We start from the raw sequence: 23,282 nt of genomic DNA, 5'->3' as shown, positions 1-23,282 counted from the left end.
TTGCCCTTGCTCGCCCCTCTGCCTGCTGGGTTCTTACCCCGTGTCTGTACGACTCTCCCTCTCTTCCTTTGAATCTTTACTCAAGCTATCCTTTGAAAAGAGACCTTCCCTGGCCGAAATTACAACCCCCTGACACTCAGCACTTTCTGTCTCCCACCTACTTTTTTGCATCTTTTTAATATCTTCTGTACTAAAATGCAAGCCCCTTTAGGGTAGGGATTTTCTGCTTAATTTCCAAGACTTAGAACAATTGTTGCTTAGCACAGAGTGGGATTTCAATAAATATGTGTTAAATAAATGAAAGAAAGAATCTATGAAGGTAAACATTATCTCCGTTTTACATGTTAGAAATCCAGAGCTTCAGGAATTATGTCATGTATCCAAGGTCATACGGCTAGTAAGTGATACAGTTGGATCTCAGAGCCAGATCTGCACATTCACAACCCATGTCCTTTCCTCCTCACCTTTCTAGTCACAGCACTTAGGTCCTCTGAGCTTTGGTTTTCCCATCAGCATAAGTGACCTTATTGCCCTTTTGCTTGCCTCACAAAGAAATGCAAAGGTTATAAAATCAAATGATGTAAAAAATATCCTGAGAACTTGAAAATACTTTACATGTACAGGAGGGTGATAGTAATTCTTTGGTTTTTTTATAGAGGTTTTATAATTTTTGCTTTTAGTTTTAGTTCTTCCACCTACTTCAAATTAGTATGAAGTAAGAATTGAAGATTTTTTTTTCCTTATGTGGATATCCAATTGTTCCAGCAGCAGTGGTTGAAGTACCTCTCATTTCCCACATTTAACTGTCTTGCCCTTATAAACAAACAAGTACCATACTTGTGAATTTATGTGTTTGAGCTTATGAATGCTATTCTAGGAACAGCATAGTTTTTGCTATTCTATCAATATCGTGATATTCCATGTTTACAGTACACTCCCACTTAGTCTCTTCAGGCCAGTGGTGTACTTAAATTATGGTGAGACTATTTTCCAAAGAGAGATTATACCCTCTCTAATGTAAGTCCCAGCCAGGAAACAGAACATGCAGATATCATATTCATGGACTAGAAAACGCTATATTATTAAGATGTCTATTTTTTCCAAATTGATCTATAGAATCTATAAGTTCAGTACAGCCCCAGTCTCAGCAGGATTTTGGTATAAATTCACAAGTTGGTCCTAAAACATATATGGAAATACAGTGGCAAGAATAGTCAGTTTTAGTCAGTCAGTTTTGAAAAAGAACAAAGTTGAAGGACATTTAATGTGAGATTCAAAACTTTCTATAAGCCGTCACAGTAATCAAGACAGTGTAATTTTTAATGATAGATGTGTGACTCAACAAAACAGGAAAGAAAGTCTAGAAGTATATCTATTACGTCTGTGATCAGTAGATTTTTTTTTTTTTTTAACACCAGGATGCCAGGGCAATTCATGGAGAAAAGAGAGTCCTTTCAAAAAATGTTACTGGAAATTGATTCTCAGTCCCCTCGGAGGAGGTTTGTCTTACAACTTCACCATCAGCAGTCATCTTTTCTTCTAGAATTCCTCTCCGAGAATTCTGGCAGGATTCAGAATCCCCCTACCTTTTGGAACCCACCTCCTTGTCCTCTCCCAGAGTCCTTTTCCTCTTAAAGCCCCCTTCCCCAGAATCTAGCTTTCACCAAAACTTCCTTCCTTTCAGTCTCCTCCTCCCCGAATGCTCACAGTAGGCCCACTCCTAAATCCCCCTCATCAGAGCTTTCACCTTACACCCCTGTTTGCCTGAATCTCCCTCCACTCGGGGCTCCCTCTCCCCACTGCCCCCCGCCTACTCTCCCCAGAATCTTCCTCTCCTCAGAGTCCACGACCCCTGCACCCCCCTCCTTCAGAAGCTCCCTCTCCCCAATCCACTTTTCCCAGAACTGGCTCCCTAGAGCCATTTTCACAAAATCTTCATCCTGGGACTTCTCTGGTGACTAAGCCTCCTGGCTCCCCATGCAGGGGGCCTGTGTTCCATCACTGGTCAGGGAATTAGATCCTGCATGCCACTACCAAAGAACACGCATGCCACAACTCATGCACAAGAAAAGCAGAGATCCCATGTAACTAAGACCTGGCACAGCCAAATAAATATTTTAAAACAAACAAAATAAAATGTTACCGTAACAACTGTATATCCAAATAGGATAAATAACTAGCCCTTTTCTGGTACAAGATGTGAATATTCATTCAAAATGGATCAAAGGCCTAAGACTAAAAGCTGAACATCTAAAACCTTTAGAAGAAACATAGGAGAAAATCATTGTAGCCTGAAGATAGGTGAAGATTTCTTATGACACAAAAATTAAGAACCATAAAAAAAAAATTAATAAATTAGACTTTATCAGAATTTAAAACTTTTGCTTTTCAAAAGACACTGTTAAGAAAATGAAAAGACAAGCCACAGACTTGAAGATAATGTTTGCAGGACACATTATCTGGTAAAAGAATTATATCCAAAGCATATGAAGAACTTAATTATAAGACAACTTAATTATAGGACAAACTACCCAATGAAAAAATGGGCAAAAGATTGGAATACTTTATTAAAGAAGATGAAAGAATGGCAAATAAGCACATGCAAAGATCCTCAACATGTTAGACATTTCAGATAGGGTGCCACTACACACCCGCTAGAATGCTTATAATCAGAGCCAACAAAGCAATATTTGCAAGGATGCAGAGTAACCAGAGCTCTTACATGTTGCTGGTAAGGATCTTAAATGGTGCAACCACTTTGGCAGGTTCTTTTCAAATTAAAATTAACCACATGAACAATTCTAATCTCACTGACTTCCCAAAAGAAATGAAAACAAGTCAGCAACAAAAACTCATATATGAATGTTTATAGATAGTATCTTATTCATAATTGCCAAAAAACACAACAACCCAAATGTCTAACAACTAACTGGTTAAGTTATGGTATATCTATCCACTCTAATACTGTATGCAGCCAGGGTGTGAGTCTCCAAATCATGCTGAGCAAAAGAAGCCAAATGATTTTGTTTATGTGAAATTCTAGGAAAGGTAAAGCTAATTGCTAGTAATAGAAATCATTATCAATGGTTGCCTGAGCCTAGGGAGGTACCGTTAATTGTAGAAATGTATGAAGAAACTTTCGGGGTGATGGATATTCTTCACCTTGATTATGATTGGTCTTTAGGCAAGTATACATATGTGTCTGCCAAAAACTCTTTAAACTGACATAGTAAATGGGTACATTTTGTGTTGTATACTGGTTACACCTCTCCGTAAATTAGATTTTTAAAGTGAGAGAAACTGAAAGATCTAAGTAAAAATTGAATTTAGGCCACTGTAGCATGCAACTGAAAAATGTGTGATCTCCACTTACTAGGGACTTTCATCATTTTAATGTGGTAAATGATTACTAACTACATAAGACTGGCAGAATGGCATTCCCTGAAGTTTTGCTCACCTTCCACACTGATTATGAGGGATGAGGAAAACATCAAACTAGAATGGAGACTGGGATTTGAAACTCTATTTGGATAAAATAACACCTTGTCACCACCATCGTGCATTCTAGTCCAATCAACTGCTAACAGTTCTCTGTTGGTGTCAGAGGAGAGATTCATCTTGCTGTGTAAAGACCAATGAACTTATTTCAAATTGTGTAGCATTAGATCAAAGAGGACTGAAATGCTAATGTGTCTGTAGGTCAGTTGCTTGATTTTAGAAATAGCTGAAAGTGTAAGAAAACAGCAAACGAGTGAGAGACACTTGAGGCTTTTATAAATAGACTAGACTGATAATTTGGGCAGATGGTGTGGGCACAGTATTTGAATCTCAGCAAAGTATTTGACTAAAATCTCTCATGATATTCTTTAGGATAAAATAGAGATGTGTAACACACATGAAGAATTTAACTAGGTTCATAATTGTATAATTATCATACCTGAAGTTCTTACGCGAGGAGAGTTTTGTCCTGGCTCTTCTCTTGAATATGACTAGCATATATTTATACATTACTTAGATGAAGGCATCATTTGCATGCTGATAAACTTAATTTTTAGTGAAAACTAGAACTTTAATAAGCTACAATTACAGGCCATGTCTCAGGACTTCCCTGGTGGCTCAGACAGTAAAGAATCCGCCTGCGATGCCAGAGACCTGGGTTCAGTCACTGGGTTGGCTAGATCCCCTGGAGGAGGGCATAGCAACCCACTCCAGTATTCTTGCCTGGAGAATCCCCATGGAGAGGAGCTTGGCAGGTAACAGTCCATAGGATCACAAGGAGTCGGACACGCCTGAGCAACTAAGCACATGTAGGCCATGTGTGCAAAATATGAAATCTTATTCAAGTCCAAAATAGAGAAGTACACAAATTTTGGATAAGGGAAATGGTTTTGTGGAGCCATGCAAGAACAACAACTCTCTAGGGCTATAGTTGAATATAATTTTAATAGGAGTCAGTAGAGTGACTGTAGCTGCCATAATAACAGTAGCTGATTTAATAAACATTTTTTTCCCACCATAAGGAAGATGAAAGGAATTTGGGTTTTGTTTTGCTTTTTCTCTTTTTTGAGATTGCAAAAGTAAGTGACATCATGCAGTATTTGTCTTTCTCTGACCTGTTTCACTTAGCATAATGACCTCGAGATCCATCCATGTTGTCATCAATGGCTGGATATCCTCATTTTTTATGGCTGAATACTGTTGCTTTGTATATGTGTGTGTGTGTGTTAACATTTTCTTTATCCATTGATGGGCACTTAAGTTGTTTCCGTGTCTTGGTTGCTATGAATAATGCTGCAGTGAACATGAGGGTGCAAGTGTTTTTGAGATGCTGAGTTAAATATTTTTGGATATATATACCCCAACATGGGATTGTTAGACCATATGGTAATTCTGTGTCTAATTTTTTGCAGAACCTCCATTCTGTTTTCCATAGCAGCTGTACCAATTTATAGTCCCACCAACAGTACATAAGGATTCCCTTTATCTGCCCCTTGCCAACACTTGGCATTTCTTACCTTTTTGATAATAGCCATTATAACAGATATGACATGATATTTTGTTGTGGTTTTGGTTTGCATTTCCCTGGTAGTTAGTGGTGTTGAACACCTTTTCATGTATGTACCTGTTGGCCTATCTTTATTTCTTCTTTGGGAAAATGTCTGTTTTTAAAACTTGATTTGAGTTTTTGGTTACTGAGGTGTGAGTTCTTTTTATTTTTTGATATCCCCTATAGATACATGATTTACATATACTTTCTCCCCTTTGGTAGGTTGCCTTTTCATCTTGGTGGTGGTTTCCTATGTTGTGCAGAAGCTTTTTAGTTTGATGTCAGGGCATCATAGTATGGTCTAAAAAGAACGCTGAAAAATTGAATCTTGCATAAGACCTTGAAAGAAACAGCATAGAGAACAAATTTTACTAGCTGATGTGCCAGCTTCTTAAGGTTAAATTGATTCTGTAGGTGGATACTTTTCTTTAGGAAAGGAGACTCCTAACAGAAACCTATCAAGAGCCTGATATTCATTTAGTTTATAACATGTTTTTTTCTTTGCTACTACTTTTATGGACTTCCTTGGTGGCTCAGATGGTAAAGAATCTGCCTGCAGTGGGGGAGACCTGAGTTCGATCCCTGGGCTGGGAAGCTCACCTGGAGGAGGGCATGGTAACCCACTCCAGTATTCTTGCCTGGAGAATTCATTCCATGGATAGAGGAGCCTGGCAGGCTACAGCCCATGGGGTCACAAAGAGTCGGACATGACTCAGCAACTAAGCACTACTTTTATAAACTTAGAGGGTTCTTCTTAGCATCTTTGAAAGGTTAGAAGGAGTTCCAGTGTACTGTCCTATATAATGGATAGACTTTTGTATCATCTATAGCAAAGTCCGTTTATTCTTTTTTTTTTTTTTAGTGCGTTTATTCTTGTTCCCTTCCTTACCCTCAACCAGTTAATGTGGGGTGTGGCATCTTACATTGTAACTGGTTGATGCTTAAGGAAATCATGGTTTAGGGTCAGCCTATATCGAGAATATTACAGGGATTGAGTAGGGATTGAGGTATGATACTCATCCCTCTTTTCCAGCTGAGGAGTTTGAGTCTCTCCTCTTTCCAACCTTCCATTATATAGACCAGGATTTCTGCTCTTGTGCTGCTTTTGTTGTAGAAGTGTTGCAGAAAGACAGTTTATTAAATAAGATACAAGTTAGTAGAGCAATTTCTAAATGATAAAAGACTACACAAGGATAAAGTAATATTAGTTCAGGTTGCAGCTGTATGCAACTTTGGCCTATAATAGATTTATGCTGTTTATGATTATATATCACTAGCTCAGCCATTATATTTATATCTTGTTAATTATCTAGTACTTGCCTGGTCAGAAATTTTCTCTCTTCAACCCTGTAGTTAGTTACATTTCTATCTACATTATTCTTGGTGTATTTCTTTGTATCAAATTTGTTGAAAAGATTGAGACTATCCATCAAGAATACCTATATCTTCCCATCTTGTAACTTCATCATGCCTCTCTATTTTCATATGTACCACCCATTTGTTGTTGTTGTCTTTAATTTCAAAGGAGACAGGACCTCTTTCCAGAGACCACACCTTTTCTGTGTACTAAATACTAATAAGAACAAACTCCACCACCAGTATCGTGACCTATCCGCTTTTCTTTCTAATGAGGATAAGGTCTCCCCATCTTGGAACAGCTTTTGATTGACTCATTTTTCTCCTTTTGAACCTTTCTATGTCACTGCAGAACTTTTCAAGCATATGAGGCCTGATAACCATGTTTTCTTTCGATGCAAGAGTGAGTGTGATGTAGCGTATCAAACTCTCAGCCTAAAAAATCATGATAACAAGATAATTTCAGATTGTGATAAATGCTGTGAAGGAAATAAACAGTATAATGTAAGAGTAATTGGAGGAGAAGGAGTTGGCTTTGTATAAGCAGTAATTTTAAATAAAAATGTTGTCTGAGAAAAAATTTCAAAGTCTTGATCTCTGGATGAGGAAATTAAAGATGAGAAAGCATAAATAATTAAGTTAATTATTTGCAAATGTTTTCTTTTTAACAGTGTTCATTATATAATTTTGATTATATCATTCGAATTTAAAGTCTTACTTCAAGGCAAAATTTATTTCCTAATAGTCATCGTTAGATTTCAGAAGTCTCATGTATCTGTTCTTCCTACAGTTAAATGAAGAAAAATAACCTTCACTAGGACATTATATTTATCTCATTGTTGTTGATTCATTGTATATGTATTGAATATTTACCACATGCCAGGCATGCTACTAGGCACTGGGGATGAACAGAAACAAACCAGACACAGTTCTTTCCCTCAAAAAACTCAACTGAGGCAGTTTTTAGGGGTAACAGATGATTTAAATTTATCATTGACTTTGAAATAGATTCACTGTGTCTGTTACAGTAGCAAGTTCCTCACTAGTTTTAAGAAGGTATTTTAAGAACATAGAATACAACATTTAAAAGTGATTTTATTTTATCAAATGAAGTTTATATTACAAATAGAAAGTGAACATAGGTGAAAAAAAGCAAACAAACATGAATCAAACTGTTACAGTAATTACTATATAACTGAACAGGGGAAAGATCACTTCATTTATGGTTGACTCTTGGGAAGATGTCACTTAGGAGTCAGAACTATATTCAGTCTTAAGGAATAAGTCTGATTCAGTGGAGAATAGAATGAAAGCTAATTTGGTGTGGGAGGGGAGCACTGATCACAGAGATGGGATTAAATACCAAGGTATACTTAAAGGACCTGGATAAATAGGCGTGACTGGAGTAGAAGGTTTGTATTGGTAAATAGTAAAAGATAAAGCAAAGTCATTCAATAGAAAAAAAGATTTTGGTTGTACCATAATAGTAATATGTTCCTAAAATCCTCAGTTCACTTGTAGTCTATTTTACTGTTTCTTCTATAAAGGGATTATCACAATGTGAAGTTTGCAGTTGTATCATGATTCTAAATAAATCTTTGTTTACACCCCTAAATGTGTTCTATAGATACTGAGGCCAGAGTCGTTAGCCCTCCTCAGGTTAAAATGATGTTTTGTTTTTCAGTTACTTACACGCCAAGTCAATCATCCACAGAGACCTCAAGAGTAATAGTATCCTTCCTGAACTTGTCTGCGAAGTTTGAAAACATCCTGACCTTTTCTCCTGCATTTTATCTTCACATTATGTAAAACCAGTTTTCATGCTGAGTTCAACAATACACTGTAAAGGGAATCAATAAATGGGTTTGCACTAGAGGGTAGTAACACACGGTACTACAACCTGCTTTTGGTTTTTGAACAGCTAACCATTGCAAAAAAAAAAAATCTATTAAGTCCTTATGATAGTAGGACTATGATTGCTTGTTTATGTCCTGTAAGCACTATAACATGCCTAGTTCTGTAGCTATCTACTAGCTTCTTTCAGTGCCCTGACCTTGTTCAGTGGTCGTTGAGATGTATTTGATGGCTCTACATTATATAACAATGAGGTGAGGAAAACATAACGTTTCTTCTTCCTCCATAAGCCCAGATTCAGATCCGATCTGCCAAGTGCCTCAATGCCAGTGATGAGCTTTATAGCCTTCCTAGCAGTGCCAGAAGGAGATTTGGGCCTCTTCTACTAAAATCCAATGGGGAAGTCTCAAGGTCTCCCACAAACTTAGGAAAACAGCGTACCTCATCTTACCACGTTTCAGGCACCAAAAATCCTAAAAGCAGGTCATACAGTTCAAATAACACTGTTTTTAAAGCATACTTATTAACTTTAAAAGAAAATGCGAAGTACTATACTTCTTTTTAAAGAATATCATAGTAAAGAATTGTGGAAATTATATCTCATACCTAAAATCTTCATAATGCTTGCTTTGATAGGAAAATGAGACCTGTTGTTTTCCTTTACTTACTACACCTCAGATATTTTTCTTCATGAAGACCTCACAGTAAAAATAGGTGATTTTGGTCTAGCCACAGTGAAATCTCGATGGAGTGGGTCCCATCAGTTTGAACAGTTGTCTGGATCCATTTTGTGGATGGTAAGAATTGAGGCTATTTCTCCATTAATTAAATTTTTGGCCCCTGAGATGCTGTTATTAGAAAGTCATTGAAGATTTCAACTATAGTGTTCTCATAGTTCTCAGTATTCACAAAAACCAATGTTGATCTTATTTTGTTATAAATAGACTTTAATTTTATCTTTAGGAAGAATATTATGGAACCAGCTTCAGTATATCTTAAACAAAAGAATGTATCTTTTATAAGCACTGCTTAAGTTTTATATAGAATTGTCTCTAAAATATTTTGTGTTTAGAATGTTCTATGTATGCTGTTTCAAAAAAAAACAAGTATGCAATTTAAAAGTAGGTGTGATCTGCAGCCATTATTAAGGTTTCAATAAAAGAGCTACTCTTTTTAAGAATAAGAGACTGTTTCACAATCTTATTTAAGCCTAAATTGGAAAGTTACTTTCTTTAGACTAGAAAGAATGGTGTAATTATGGGCAGCTGGGAAAAAGAAAAATGAAAGGTAGATTTTTAACACTGTCAACCTTGTGTGCCCTGCATAGCTCCTTCTTGTTCTTTCTTTAGTCCTATTTCTGCTTTGTGGAAAAGAAGAAAGAGAAATTATAAGAAGAGGGAACTAAAACTTTTGTTCAGTTCCTTTCAGCATGCTGTGAAAAGGGCGGTCATAGGGCTTTTCTTAAGCCAGCTCTTCTCAGGGGGGTCCTTAAGACCCTTTAAGGTTTCCCAAGATCGTCCTGTGTGAGACTAGCTTTTTCTTCATACTGTTGAACACATCACAACAGATTGAATGCATAAGTGAATATGTGACCGTAGCTAGCTGCTGTTAAACCAGTCAAAAGGAACTAGAGGGACTTACTTCCCTGGCAGTCCAGTGATTAAGGCTCCATGCTTCTACGCCAGGGGTCACAGGTTCAGTCCCTGGTGGGGAACCAAGATCCTGCATGCCTTGTGATGTGGTAAGGGGAAAAATGGCAGTATTCTTCTCAGTAAGCTTTGTTTTTGAAAATCTAGTTTTGTTTTGTTTTTTTAAAAGGGGGGTAATCTGTCTTCACAGCTAATGGTTGTTTTATAATTTAATAAATATTTTAACAGTTCCTCAGTTAAGTTTTAATATGATCAGTATCCTCAGGTATAATCCACATAAACAGATGCTTCTTGGGGTCCTCCATAATTTTTAAGACTGAAAAAATTCTGAGACCAAAAAGTTTGAGAACCTGTGCTCCAAGTTGAATACAGGATGTTCCAAAACTATTAGTGCAGTTTTAAGTTTTGAATAACTGAACCTGCAGTAAAACTTTGGGACACCTGCTGGAAATAGCAAAACTGCAAGGGCTTTCAAAGCCGCATTTGCCTGAATTCCCTGAACTTATCTGTAGCAGTTCTAAGAGGATTCTGAATTAGTCACGATAAGCCTGGGGTTAAATTTGGCTATGATTTCTTATAATAACTGGCATTAGAGTGAATGGCAAGGTGGAACGGGATTGGCATTGGACTTGAAGTCCAGATGTCTTTACTCTCGTACTTTTGACTCTTAACCTGCCTGTTTCTTGACCTCCTCCAAGTCGTTCCATCTTTAACACTGGGTTGAACTAATGGATTTTGAATGCCTTTTCTGGGATCTAGTAATTAGAGCTAGCTATATTTTTCTATAATACATGTTTGTTTTAATAAATAATTAAAAACAAGCTAATTAATCATTGTAATCTGGATCTCAGACACCTTTAAGGCATACACCTTGTAGCAAAGATAACAGGTATCCTGGGAGGGGGTGAAATTGCAAAATCTACAATTATAAAGAAACAGTTGATACATGTTTTTTTTTTTTGATACATGTTTTAAAGGTGTGTTTATTTTAACTAGTGTGGGAAAGTTAGGCTCAGTCAAGTCTCCAGGTTTGTCCTTTTCCAAAAACCTTAGATTATACAGTTTATGGACTATTATACATTGTTTTATATTTTCTTTTAATTTCTTTTTTGTTGATACCTGGGCAGATGGGTTCATCCTTTATTCCACCAAGCTGAGTTTTAAGATAAGAGATTAGTCAGTAGTACACTTAAATGTTGAGTAAAATCCTTTTGAGTTGATACTGCCTTCATAAACAGAAACATCCATAGACTAAGAGAGAAGAGCTTGGTCAGAACCAAAGGTTAGGTAAGTCCCTGAATTATTTACAGTGGTATTCTCAATCTTGCTTTATTTATATCTTAAATAATAAAACCTTTTGTGAAAATTTTCATGTTACTAAATTAATTGAGGATAAATCATGCATTTCTTATAAATAGATCACATATGATTTTTCATCAAACCATCTACCAACAGTAGTGAAGTAAAACTAAATTTCAAGAAGGCAGTTCTTCAACTGTTCCTCACAAAAATTGCATCCTGGCTTTGAAAATTATGTCTGTATCATAACCGGCCTCTTAATAATCTGGCTTGTTGATTGCTTCACAGTTGTATGGGGTTTATTTTGCACTGTACTACCAAGAACAGTTATCAAGAAAATACATGACAAAACCAAGTGGATGGACCCCTCACAGCACCCTCACCCCTCCCCATCCTTTACTCGCCTCTGGATCTCCCATACATCTTTCCTCAGTGGTTTTCAGCCTTGGTGGACATTAAAGTCATCTGGGGAGCTATAAAAACTAGCAGTTGAAGCTGATACCATCCCTAGACTCTGATGGTGTGTTACTGAGCTAGTATGTACTCTAGATGTTGAGAGTTGAAAGGCTGCACAGGTGATTCTGTTATGCAGGTGAGACTGAGGAGTGCTGTTACTCCTTGTAAGATAGTCTGCCCAGCCTTACCCTGACCCCTAACTGGGAATCTTGTTCCAGGTCTTTGGGCCATTTTTGCAGCTCGTCTTGGTTTTGTATCAGACTCATGTTTTCACCAAGTCTTGTTACCCTGAGTTTCTCTAATTTCTTCCCAATGAAACAGTACAGAAGATGCAAGGTGAAGGAACTCTTTAAAGCTAATATTTAATCAGCCATTTATTGTATTACATGTAAATGGCTAATAATCCAGTTGTAGACTATAGTAATTGAAATGCGTAAAAATATAGCAAATATGATTAGGTCTGTATCTTTGCCCAAGAAGCAGCAGCCAAAAGAATCTTTATACCATTTTCTACTAAATCTACCTACTGTCTGTTGGTTTTGTTAATAAAGCATCCATGGCATAATTCTACTGCTTTTGGAGACAGGAAAGGCGTTAGAATGTATCAGTCTTGAAATTTTACCATGATTTTCTAACGTGTGCTGAGATAAGGAGAATCATTTGTACCAATGGGAAAAACTGAAATTCTCAGGCGATTACCATAGTGGTTATGCTGCTTTCAAACATCTCATAATGACAGGTCTGGGGTTTCTTTCCTGAGTCAGTAATGGAAAGTGGGAACTCACTCTTAATAGGAAAAGTAATGGGAAAAATTCAAATGGCAGTAATGGTATTTTGTGTAGAAAGAGGGCAGCTGTTAAAATTTTTTAAATCTTAATAATGTATATGGAATCTCAGTACTGCTTCTCTCAGAGTTTACAGAGCATTTATTTTTTGTTTATCTTTGATAATCAGTTTTCTTTCTTTGGCCATAAATAAGAGAATCAATTACATATTTTGCATAGATTATTTAATGATAAAAACATTGTTCTGAGAATTATTATAGTTTGGTTTTCAGTCTTTATTTGGTTGATGTGAATAATAAACAACAATATTTTTCTTTTTATGTTCTACCAGGCACCAGAAGTAATCAGAATGCAAGATAAAAACCCATATAGCTTTCAGTCAGATGTATATGCATTTGGGATTGTTCTGTATGAATTGATGACTGGACAGTTACCTTATTCAAATATCAACAACAGGGACCAGGTAAATATTCACCCATTTCTTGGGGTTAATTTTACTATTTGTCAAGAGGCTCCAATTCATTGTAGCAAAGAAGTCTTGGATCTCGGGTAGGCATGAAGAACAGAACTCTTGATCTTGGTTCCAGGTTTAGAACCTTTTGTTCAGTACTTTTGACAGTAATCACAGCGTGTAAGACCTTTCCTTGAAATACCATACTTCAGTGTCGTAGTGGGGTGAACCGCCTGGCCTCCTGACTAGGAACTAGAGACACAGTGCTGGGCCTGGCTCCTGCCTTGTGACCGTGGCACAGTACTGTAGCATCTGGGCTTAGGACTTTTACTCTGTCACAGATGTGCAGTCAGGTCTGAGCAGGTACTCAGCTGTGAACTTCTTGATACCAAATCCTTTCAAAATTACTAAGCTTTCTCCCTACTTTTTAGATTTTTAAAGCTAGATAAATGAAAGGACTGTTACATCATGCTTTCATTTTTCTGTGATACGAATTCAAGTAGGAGGGAATTTTTACTTCTCTCTTCCTAAGCTCCTGCTCTCTTCCTTATCTTCCAAAGTGTCAGCATAGCCTCGTGCAGCTCTTTGTCATTTTGATCCCAGCCATGTTAAATTCACCTAGGCTTTTAACACTGGCCAAGAAAAGTGAATTGTCTTTACTGAAATTACCTTATACACCTTAACATTTTAAAAGAGTGTGTGTGTGTGGGGGGGTGTATATGGAGAGAGATTGCAGCAGTTATACTGTTAATATATTAGAAAACAATAGTTGACCATATAAACTGGGATTAAAATAGCAGTTATACATTATACTGTGACTTGCATGTGAATCACCCGGATAATTTGTTTTAAAAATGAAGATGCTGGAGCAGATGCTGATTCAGTGGGGTGGGGTCCAGGCATCAGCATTTTAATGGGTTTACTGGGCGTTTCTAACACACACGGAGAATCACCAGTGTAAAGAGTCTTTAAAAAAGCATGAATGTTGTATGTGTTTGGTCATAACCTCCCAACCTAATGAAATGATAGTTTTTAATGTATAATGCTTCCTTTAGTAGTTTTTTGGTCAGCAGTTCAACTGTCAATCTTTTTGGTAATAACTGAAGCTTTCTAAAGATATTGGGTAACTTTCTCACTAAGAATTTTTAACTATCATGTAATATCAGAGAAGTAATCTAAGTTGTCATATGCTTGTGTGTACTTATTGAATCACCATATGACCCTAACTCAACAATGGCCTTGGTTCTCTATCTTGAGGATTTTTTAAATAGCTACATTTCCACCTAAGTCAGTCTAAAATTAAATTTTTTAATTTGTTGTTTGGTCTTTCTAACTGCTTCATAGCTTTAAAATGTTGAATTGTAGCTCTAAGTGTTAAAGAGAAATCTATGACCTGGCTTCTGATGATCTGATCCTTTTAAGCCTCCATGAAATTTAGATTCAGAGTGGGCTAAAATAGAAGCTAAAGAACATAATTGAAACATTGCACTTAGTGTCCTTGTGACAGATCCTAGATCACTGAGATGATTGATTCGATGGTGGCATTCTGAGGATTAGATTGCCTCTAATTTACCAGCTTCATGTGGTCTGCCTGTTACAGTCTTATTAACTCAACCATCCAGCATAATACCCTGTGCCATGTTCAGTTTTCCTAGCCATACTGTTCTTCTAGACGAATCATGAGGGAATTTTAGTTTAGTTTTAGTTGATTTATCATAGAGATAAAAAACAATAAAAAATTACAAACCTAAGATCTGGATGAAATCCGTTTGTCAGTGAATAAGTTTGTTTTAATAAAAGAATAAAGTTATATTATGGAAATAAGTAGTAGTGTCTCCAAAATATGGAAAAAGCATCCCAGAGTTCTGCACTCATCCACTTCTTGGCATTTTAGGTGCTTTGTCCTCCATGGGAGTGTAATAAATGCTGTGCAAGGGCTTACTTCCCATGAGAGAAGTGAGTGACCAACAGAAGGGTAAGGCCTTTACTAGTTAATTCTTTCTGGTAGTATAGTTAGAGCCTTCTGGAATTTGCCAGTCTGAAACCAAGTGTTTGATAAAGAAAAGGATATGAAAGAATTGTGTACTCTTCCCACCATCCCCATTCTACTTCATTACTTTCTAGTCTGCTGTAAGTGGCGCTTTTCATGGAACTCCCTCTTTTGAATCAGAAACTCTAGTCATCCCCCCAGGTAGTGTTCCATCCATCTCCTTGATTTGATTTTTCTTTCTGTCTTTCTCATACTTTAATCTCCATGGCTCTCAGATTGGACTTCTGTTTGAAAATCTAGGAATATTCTTTATTTTTTCCATGGGAGATGGTACAGCTGCTTCTTTACTGTGTAAGGTAGGCCCATCCCCCCATATTCTCACCCCTCCATAGTCTGAGGTGGCAGGTTTTGCCTGTAAATTCAGGATAGGACTGGTCAAACAGCCTGATGTGATGGCAGATGTTGGACTCACAACCTGCATGACCTGGCTACTGTACCTCTCTAGGTATCTTTTTTTTTTTTTTTTCAATTATTAAAAATAAGAGATTGAACTAAAGAATTCCTTAAAGTTAACAAAGATCAGATTCTTTCCTAAATAGGCCTCTTAACTCCTGGAGGAATGACCATCCCTATATGACTTTGCCAAGTAGCATGCCTTTTATTTCACTTACACGAGTGCCAAAAGTCTGAGAAATTGCTTTGTCCTTTCCCCTCTCTTAATCATTCTGTTTGGCTGTCTAGTCACCCTATTCTTACCTCTTGCAGTGCAGCTTCACTACTAAATTGGGATTAATAACGTGCTCAGTTAAGCTAGGTATAGTGACTTTTTTTTCTCTTGGAGCAGAAGTGCTGTGTCATCTTAGAAGAAAATGTTTATATTTCACATGAATTCCAGTTACTGCTGTATAACCAACCACCTAAAATGTAGTGACTTAAACTATAAATCTGCAATGTGGGCTTCTCTCAGTGTGGAAGGTTTCTCTCTATTTCACATGGCTGTGGTCAGTTCACTGGCTGATAAAGGATCTACTTCCAAAATGGCTCATTTGCATACCTGAGAAGGTGTGACCAGTTAACTAGTTAGCTGTCAGCCGGAAGCTTAGTCATGGCCAAGGGCCAGGGGCCTCAGTTCTTCTGAACATGGGTCTTTCTGTGAGGACTTTTTCACAGGAACCTTGGACTTTTATCACAGTTTGGTGGCTGGGTTCTAAGCTGCAAGATCTAAAGGAGACAGGAAATGACAAGTACCAGGGAATGATAACAAGTATTTTCTTGCTGTTGTTGTTTAGTTGCTAAGTCAGGTCCAACTCTTTTGTGACCCCATGGACAGTCTCCTCTGTCCATGGGATTTCCCAGGCAAGGATACTGCAGTCAGTTGCCATCTCCTTCTCCAGGGGATCTTCACGACCCAGAAATCGAACCTAAGTCTCCTGAATTGGCAAGTAGATTCTTTACCACTGAGTCTCCAGGGAAGCCAATAAATTACCAACATGCAAACTAGTTTATTTTAATAAAAAAAATTTGTGATGCCTACTGTATGGGATTTAGAGCAATACAAAGATGAGTAAAACATAGATTGTGCTCTAAGGGGAGTTCACAGTTCTGTTGAGGCAGTGCAGGAGGTGATGTTGAGGATGAGCAGATGTGTGCTCCAACAAAACAGGAGTGAAGGGAGGGCAGGGATACCAGGAGTGCAAGTGTAGATGTGTAGACTGAGGATGAAAGTAACCAATCCCAGAATTGCAAACCAAGCTGTTGATTTTGTAGTGTAAGTGCCAGTTTAATTTCCTATCCATGAATTACATCCAGCAAAGACCTTCCCTTAAGTTTAAATCATTACAAAGAATGTAATTTTCAGTGTGTTTTATTGACATTTCCAAAAAATGTGATTATATCACTTCTAAATGTACCAATTAAAATCTAAGTCATACTTTATTTAGATACTTACCATCATTACTTGTTTAAAAAATATAAAACCTCTTAATTTTTGGAAGTTTCAGAACTTCCATGGCCATCCAGTGGTTAAAACTCTGTGCTCCCATTGCAGGGGACACAGGTTCTATCCCTGGTTGGGAAACTAAGATCTGCACAGTGCAGCCAAAATATGTATATATATGTATGTATATACATACAAAACATGTATGAATGAATATTATATATATAGAAATTTCTGCAAGTTTTACATGGCTCTTTTTTTGCCTTTAAACTATTGAATATCTGTATTTTTCTTTCTCCAATGAGTTTTTTTTCCCTAATATAACATATTTGTATGCTTTGAAACCTCTTATTGATCACTCAGATTACATCTCTGCAACAAAAAATAGGGATTTTAATTTAGAGTTTTTTTTAAAAGTTGCCAGTGACCTTAGGCTCTGTTAACTTTTTAAATTCCAAATTATCTATTAACAATTATTAATATATATCTGATGAAAATAACATACAGGTTTTGATATATAGAAACAGGTAAAATTTTATTGGAAATGTGTAATTTAATGAACAACATGGGACTTTTGTCTCCTCTTCATCCATATATTTGTGAAAAATAAGACTTTTGCTAGAATAAGCTGGGACTTAGCATCAGTCCTTTTTCTAGTTTTATTTTTAAAGAAGTGCTGAGAAATATTGTTCAAATAAATATTAATAAGAGTATGGGAAAGTCAGAAGTTTTGTTACAACTGTATGCAGAGTTCAGCAGGTTCAGCAGGTTCAGTAACTTTTACAGAACTCACTGGAAGTTGTTAATACTCACATGATGGTTTATTAAAACAAAAGGATACAGGTTAAAATGAGCCACAGGAAGAGGCACATAGGGCAGAATCCAGGAGAGTGTCACATATGGAGCTTCCAGTTGTCCTCTTTCAGTGCAGTTATGGCCAGTCCTAAGTTCTCCTGGCAGCCACATGTAACAGCATGCAGGAAGTATTGCCAGCCAGGGAAACTCGCCTAAGTCTTGGAGGCCAGAGTTATTCTCAGGCCTCAGTCACATAGATACAGTTGGCCACCTTAGTTTTTAGCCCCTGCAGAGATCAAACTCTTACCATATAACTTAAAACCCTCTCAGTAAATCACGTTGATAGAATAAGACTGTCTGACATGATCTTAGACTCCCAGGTAAACAAAGGCACTCTTATCAGGCAGGACATTCCAGGGCTCAGAGATTACCTTCCAGGTGGTGCTGGTGCTCATTCACTCCTCCTCCAGGGGATCTTCCCAACCCAGGGACTGAACCAGAGTCTTCTAGGAGCCAAAGGCAAAAGCCAGCCCTCCCTGTGGGCAAGATTAATTCTTTACCATGACTCTGTCACTGGTTATTTGAACTCTTTCTATGGTGGTGCTTTAGTCGCTAAGCTGTGTCCAATTCTTGCAGCCCCATGGACTATAGTGTGCCAGGCTTCTCTGTCCATGGGATTTCCCCAGGCAGGAACACTGGAGTGGATTGCCATTTCCTTCTTCAAAATATATAAATATATGCATAGAAATACTATAGTTTTATTAAACTAAATGTAATAGCAAGTTATTTATTTGGAGAAGAGTCATTAAAATTGAATTTTGTATCTTTATAAAACCAATTATACTTCACTAGAATACTCTAAAAGTTGAATTTAATTTTCGAAAGAAAGCATAAGAAAATATGTATCTGTTCTACTAGTTGATCACATAAAACCATCTTAAACTGTTTCACAAGTCCCCAAAATAACAAGACTTGTCAACTTTCACACAGATTATATTGCTTGACCTACTTATTTCTTTTATTGAATTTCTTCTTTGCTTTATTATTTTTAAAAAACAGAATTTAATTAATGTCAGTTAAGACAAAGCCATGGCTAACAAACACATGAAAGATGCTCAGCATCACTCATTATCAGAGAAATGCAAATCAAAACCACAATGAGGTACCATCTCACGCCAGTCAGAATGGCCACTGTCAAAAAGCCTACAAACAATAAATGCTGGAGAGGGTGTGGAGAAAAACACTGTTGGTGGGAATGCAAACTAGTACAGTCACTTTGGAGAACAGAATGGTGATTCCTTAAAAAAATGGAAATAGAACTGCCGTACGACCCAGCAATCCCACTGCTGGGCATGTACACCGAGGAGACCAGAATTGAAAGAGACACATGTACCCCAGTGTTCATCACAGCACTGTTTACAATAGCCAGGACATGGAAGCCATCTAGATGTCCATCAGCAGACAAATGGATAACGAACTTGGGATACATATACACCACGGAATATTACTCAGCTATTAAAAAGATTGCATTTGAGTCAATTCTCGTGAGGTGAATGAAACTGGAGCCTAGTATACAGAGTGAAGTAAGTCAGAAAGAGAAACAGCAGTACAGTATATCAACGCATATATATGGAATTTAGAAAGATGGTAATGACAACCCTATATGCAAGACAGCAAAAGAGACACAAATATAAAGAACAGACTTTTGGACTCTGTGGGAGAAGGCAAGTGCGGGATGATTTGAGAGAAGAGCGTTGAAGTGTGTATTACCATATGTAAAATAGATGACCAGTGCAAGTGCGACTCATGGGTCAGGGCACTCAAAGCCGGTGCACTGGGGCAGCCCAAAGGGATGGGGTGGGGGGGAGGCGGGAGGGCTTCAGGACGGGGCTGATTCATGTCAGTGTGTGGCAAAAACCACCACAATATTATAAAGGAATTAACCTCCAATTAAGATAAATTTATTTTTTAAAAGTCTGTGCAAGGAAAGGAGACAAAGCCACGGATCAGAAGCACATGGCCATAACTGAGGATTTTGTGAACTCTCCTTGTGAACAAGGAAGAAATTTGCTCTTTGAACAGTAAGAAGGAACTCTACAAAACAAATGTAACTGAGAACTGTTCAACAGGTTGAAAGCTAAAAGATGCCATTGGAACTGACAAAATGTTTCTTAAACATAAATGATCAAACAATGAAACTACATAATATCTCCTGTGGCTGAAACATTCAAGAACTTTAAAGTGCTTAAGTTAAAAATAAAATCCTAGTAAACAGTGAGGACTTACTGTGTAACATAGGGAATATCTTATGATAACCTGTAATGGAAAAGAATCTGAAAAAGAATATATATAACTGAATCACTTTGCTATAAACTAGAATCTGACACAACACTGTAAATCATCACACTTTCTATTGCATACCAAAAATTATTTAATAACTTGTCATTAAAATTATTTTAATAATTAGCTGGAAATTCAGTTGATTTTGCTGAAAGCAAAGAATTGGAAACCAATTGTCTTACAAAGGGATTTACTACCCATTCATTAGAATCTAGTTAGACAGCAGTATTTAAAAGTGTCCCTTTGGTACCCTGAGCAGTTTTACACCTTGGCACAGTGTGATATATGCAATATATTGTGATTGCAATATATCACACAATGCAGTGTCATATATGCAATACATTGTGATATGCAATATATTTAACTTGCATATGGGTAAAAGGTATGCCTGTTATGAAGTGGAAGAAGAGCAGTTAAAACAAAGGAGATGGGAAAGGAGGTAAGCGAAATTAAACTGACTTCACTTTGGTGATGCTCGGGCAGATCAGCGTGTAGTTAAATAAGGGTTAGTACAGCACCAAACCAGAAATAACAAAGTAGGATATCAGACTTGACTGTTTCTAAAATTCATCAATTCTGCCCTGTAACCAAGGATCTCTGACTGCCTCTTTCCACCTTAGCCTCTGTTGTTGTTCAGTAGCTCAGTCATGTCCCCATGGACTATAGCACTCCAGGCTCCCCTGTCCTGCACCGTCTCCCAGAGTTTGCTCAAACTTATGTCCATTGAGTCTTGTCATACTATCTAACCATCTCCTCTGCTGTCCTCTTCTCCTTTTGCCTTCAGTCTTTCCCAGCATCAGGGTATTAGCATCCAGTCTACCGCTATTGAACCTATTCCCTCTAAGATCAAAATCCCTCTCTTCTCCCTGAGACTTAAGACTGCTAACATCTGTCTTTGCCCACTTTCAAAAGAACCACAAGTAAGAAAATTAGAAAAGAAAGCAGAAAAATTGCGAATCTCTGCCTGCACGCAGGGAAGATAAACCTTTTTTCTTGTTAAACAGAAGATTTTAGTTCCCAGTTCACCTTCTTCTCTCTGGAAGAGACTCTGATTCTCAGACTTATGTAACTCAATGCCCCATTAGAGTTTCCTCAACAAAAAGAGTTCAAAGTTCAGATGCCAGAACAACTGCTTAATGGATTAACTTTGGTTAACCAAAGGTTAACTCTTGGTTGAATGGAAGAGGTAGATCTGATCTGTGTTTCAGAGTGATTACCCAGTCAGTGGGAAAATGGACTGGATAAGGAAAGACTGAAAGTGTGAGAAGCAGTTAGGAGACCTTTGCAGTACTCAACGGGATCATGAAGATTTCAGCTTGCAGCACATTACATATTGATTCCCCATAGTCTATGATATATAAGACTCTGAGTACTAGTGGCATTGTGCTTTTTAATTGTTTATTTAAGTGTAATGTACATACAGAAAAGTCCCTGTCTTACGTGTACAACTTGTTGAATTTTCAGTGTTTTCACCTATTTACAAGATTATATCATTTGCCTTTTTTTTTTCCTCCCCAGATAATTTTTATGGTGGGACGAGGATATCTGTCTCCAGATCTCAGTAAGGTACGGAGTAACTGTCCAAAAGCCATGAAGAGATTAATGGCAGAGTGCCTAAAAAAGAAAAGAGATGAAAGACCACTCTTTCCCCAAGTAAGGAAAAGCTTTATGTTACCTAAAAGGACAGACTGATAACTCTAATGCAGATTTTTAGGCACTTTTTTAGAGCACACAGTTTGTATTTCACAGATTTGGATTCCTTGTGATTATGTGAAGACTCATATAAGTTAACATATTATTATTAAAGGAGATTTAATGAAGGCTGAACCTAGTAACTTAGGATCCCAATACAAAATATTCAGAAAGCTTTTGCTTTTGTCTAGCAATTCTTAAACGTTTTGATCTCAGAACCATTTTCTACACTTAAAAATTATTGAAGACCCCCAAGGACCTTTTGTTTTTGTAGGTAGTAATTCCCATTTTAGAAATTAAAACTAAGGTTTTAAATATTTATTTATAAATTTACTTAAACATAGTAAAAATAAAATCATTACGTTAAATAATGTTTTATGAAAAAATGTATTTTTCCAAGCAAAAAAAATTAGAGAAAAGTGACATTTGTTTTACACTTTCTCGCAAATTGCTGCAAAAAGAAGACAGCTGGATTCTCTGCTTTGCATTTATTATGTTGTAGTATCTTACATTATATAGCCTCTAAAAACTCCACTTATAAAGTAATGACAGTAAAAAAGGCAAATAATATCTTAGTGTTAGTGCATTAATAGTTTTCTATAGACTACACTTTGTGTACTGCTACCTTTATTCTTCTTGACAATAAAATAAATAGGTGGCAAGCATCCCTCTAATATTAGGTTATCTGAAGAGGCATTTTTACCTGGGGCAAAAAGAGAAGGCAGCTCTTGGTGTTGTCTGCCGTTCTCTAACTCTTGGAAACTTTCCACAGATTCTTTTCAAGTGGGAGGGCTAACAGCCTTAAGTTAATAATTTTTCATAAGCCTCATGAACTGGAACTAAGTACCTGAACAAGCTTAGGAAGTTTAGCTGTAGTAGGTACAGTCATAAAAATTCAGTGTTCTATAATACCTCGGAAATTCATCATATGCTGTATAAATGTTTCAGCGAGTCAGTCCAGATTTCACGTGGGAAGTGCTGACTTCCATAATTCAGCTACCAGAATTACTGACTTGGTCTTTTGTGAATCTAAACACCTTTGAGTACCCAGTCCTAGCTAGGTTTCTTGGAAGTCAGTGAATGTGTGAGTCTTTTGTTCCCAACTAAAGAATTAAAGATAGAATTTATGCTTTTAACCAAGTCTCTCTCGATCCAGAGCAGGGAGGGAAGGCTGAAGGGCTGGGTGGGTAGATTTGTTTTACAAATTGGACTTCTACATTGCTATTGCTTTGAGAAAGAGTTGGGGTTTTTTAAACCTAGGAAACCACTCGCTTATGACTGTTGAAGTAAACGACCAGTATTGTTGGCCGGTGTCAACAGGGCTCTGCACCATGTTCTTGTTTCACATCCCAGGTGCGAGGCCCCCCTGCTTAACGTGGTTGATGTATATTAATAATACAGATTATATCCTTAGGCTTACTTTTCAGATGGTATTAAAAGGGACAAAATGGTCATATTTCTAAACATAAATAATATTTTACTCTTTTCATGGTATTAGAAAATGAAGTCCATATATGAATATTCCAGATTATTAAACACTGCCGCTTTAAGTACTTTTTTCACATTTTCATTATAAGATCTCTCTTCCCACCATACACACACAAATTTCAGATGGCTAAAGGTTTACATGTA

At 37.1% G+C, this 23,282-nt stretch overlaps 1 protein-coding gene across 5 annotated transcripts in view; it reads left to right on the top strand.

Moving 5' to 3' along the window:
* BRAF (B-Raf proto-oncogene, serine/threonine kinase) overlaps positions 1 to 23,282 on the top strand; it is a 161,118-nt gene that overhangs the window by 122,656 nt on the left and 15,180 nt on the right. For 4 of the 5 annotated variants that reach the window (XR_006268617.1, XM_043463884.1, XM_043463883.1 and 1 more), the window contains 4 exons: positions 8,088 to 8,134; positions 8,936 to 9,054; positions 12,778 to 12,909; positions 21,477 to 21,611. Coding sequence is in view for 4 of the 5 variants with exons in the window: in XM_043463884.1 (XP_043319819.1) it covers positions 8,088 to 8,134; positions 8,936 to 9,054; positions 12,778 to 12,909; positions 21,477 to 21,611 (433 nt within the window). In the remaining variant the exon portion in view is untranslated. Of the gene's footprint in view, positions 1 to 8,087; positions 8,135 to 8,935; positions 9,055 to 12,777; positions 12,910 to 14,791; positions 14,873 to 21,476; positions 21,612 to 23,282 lie in introns of those variants that run through there. The other variant, XM_043463886.1, reaches the window with a different exon arrangement.

Source organism: Cervus canadensis, chromosome 3 (assembly GCF_019320065.1).
Source record: "Cervus canadensis isolate Bull #8, Minnesota chromosome 3, ASM1932006v1, whole genome shotgun sequence".
In the NCBI taxonomy this organism is placed as follows: Eukaryota; Metazoa; Chordata; class Mammalia; order Artiodactyla; family Cervidae; genus Cervus; species Cervus canadensis.
The sequence above is the reverse complement of the archived record's forward strand: the minus strand, read 5'-3'. Positions and strand labels throughout refer to the sequence as shown.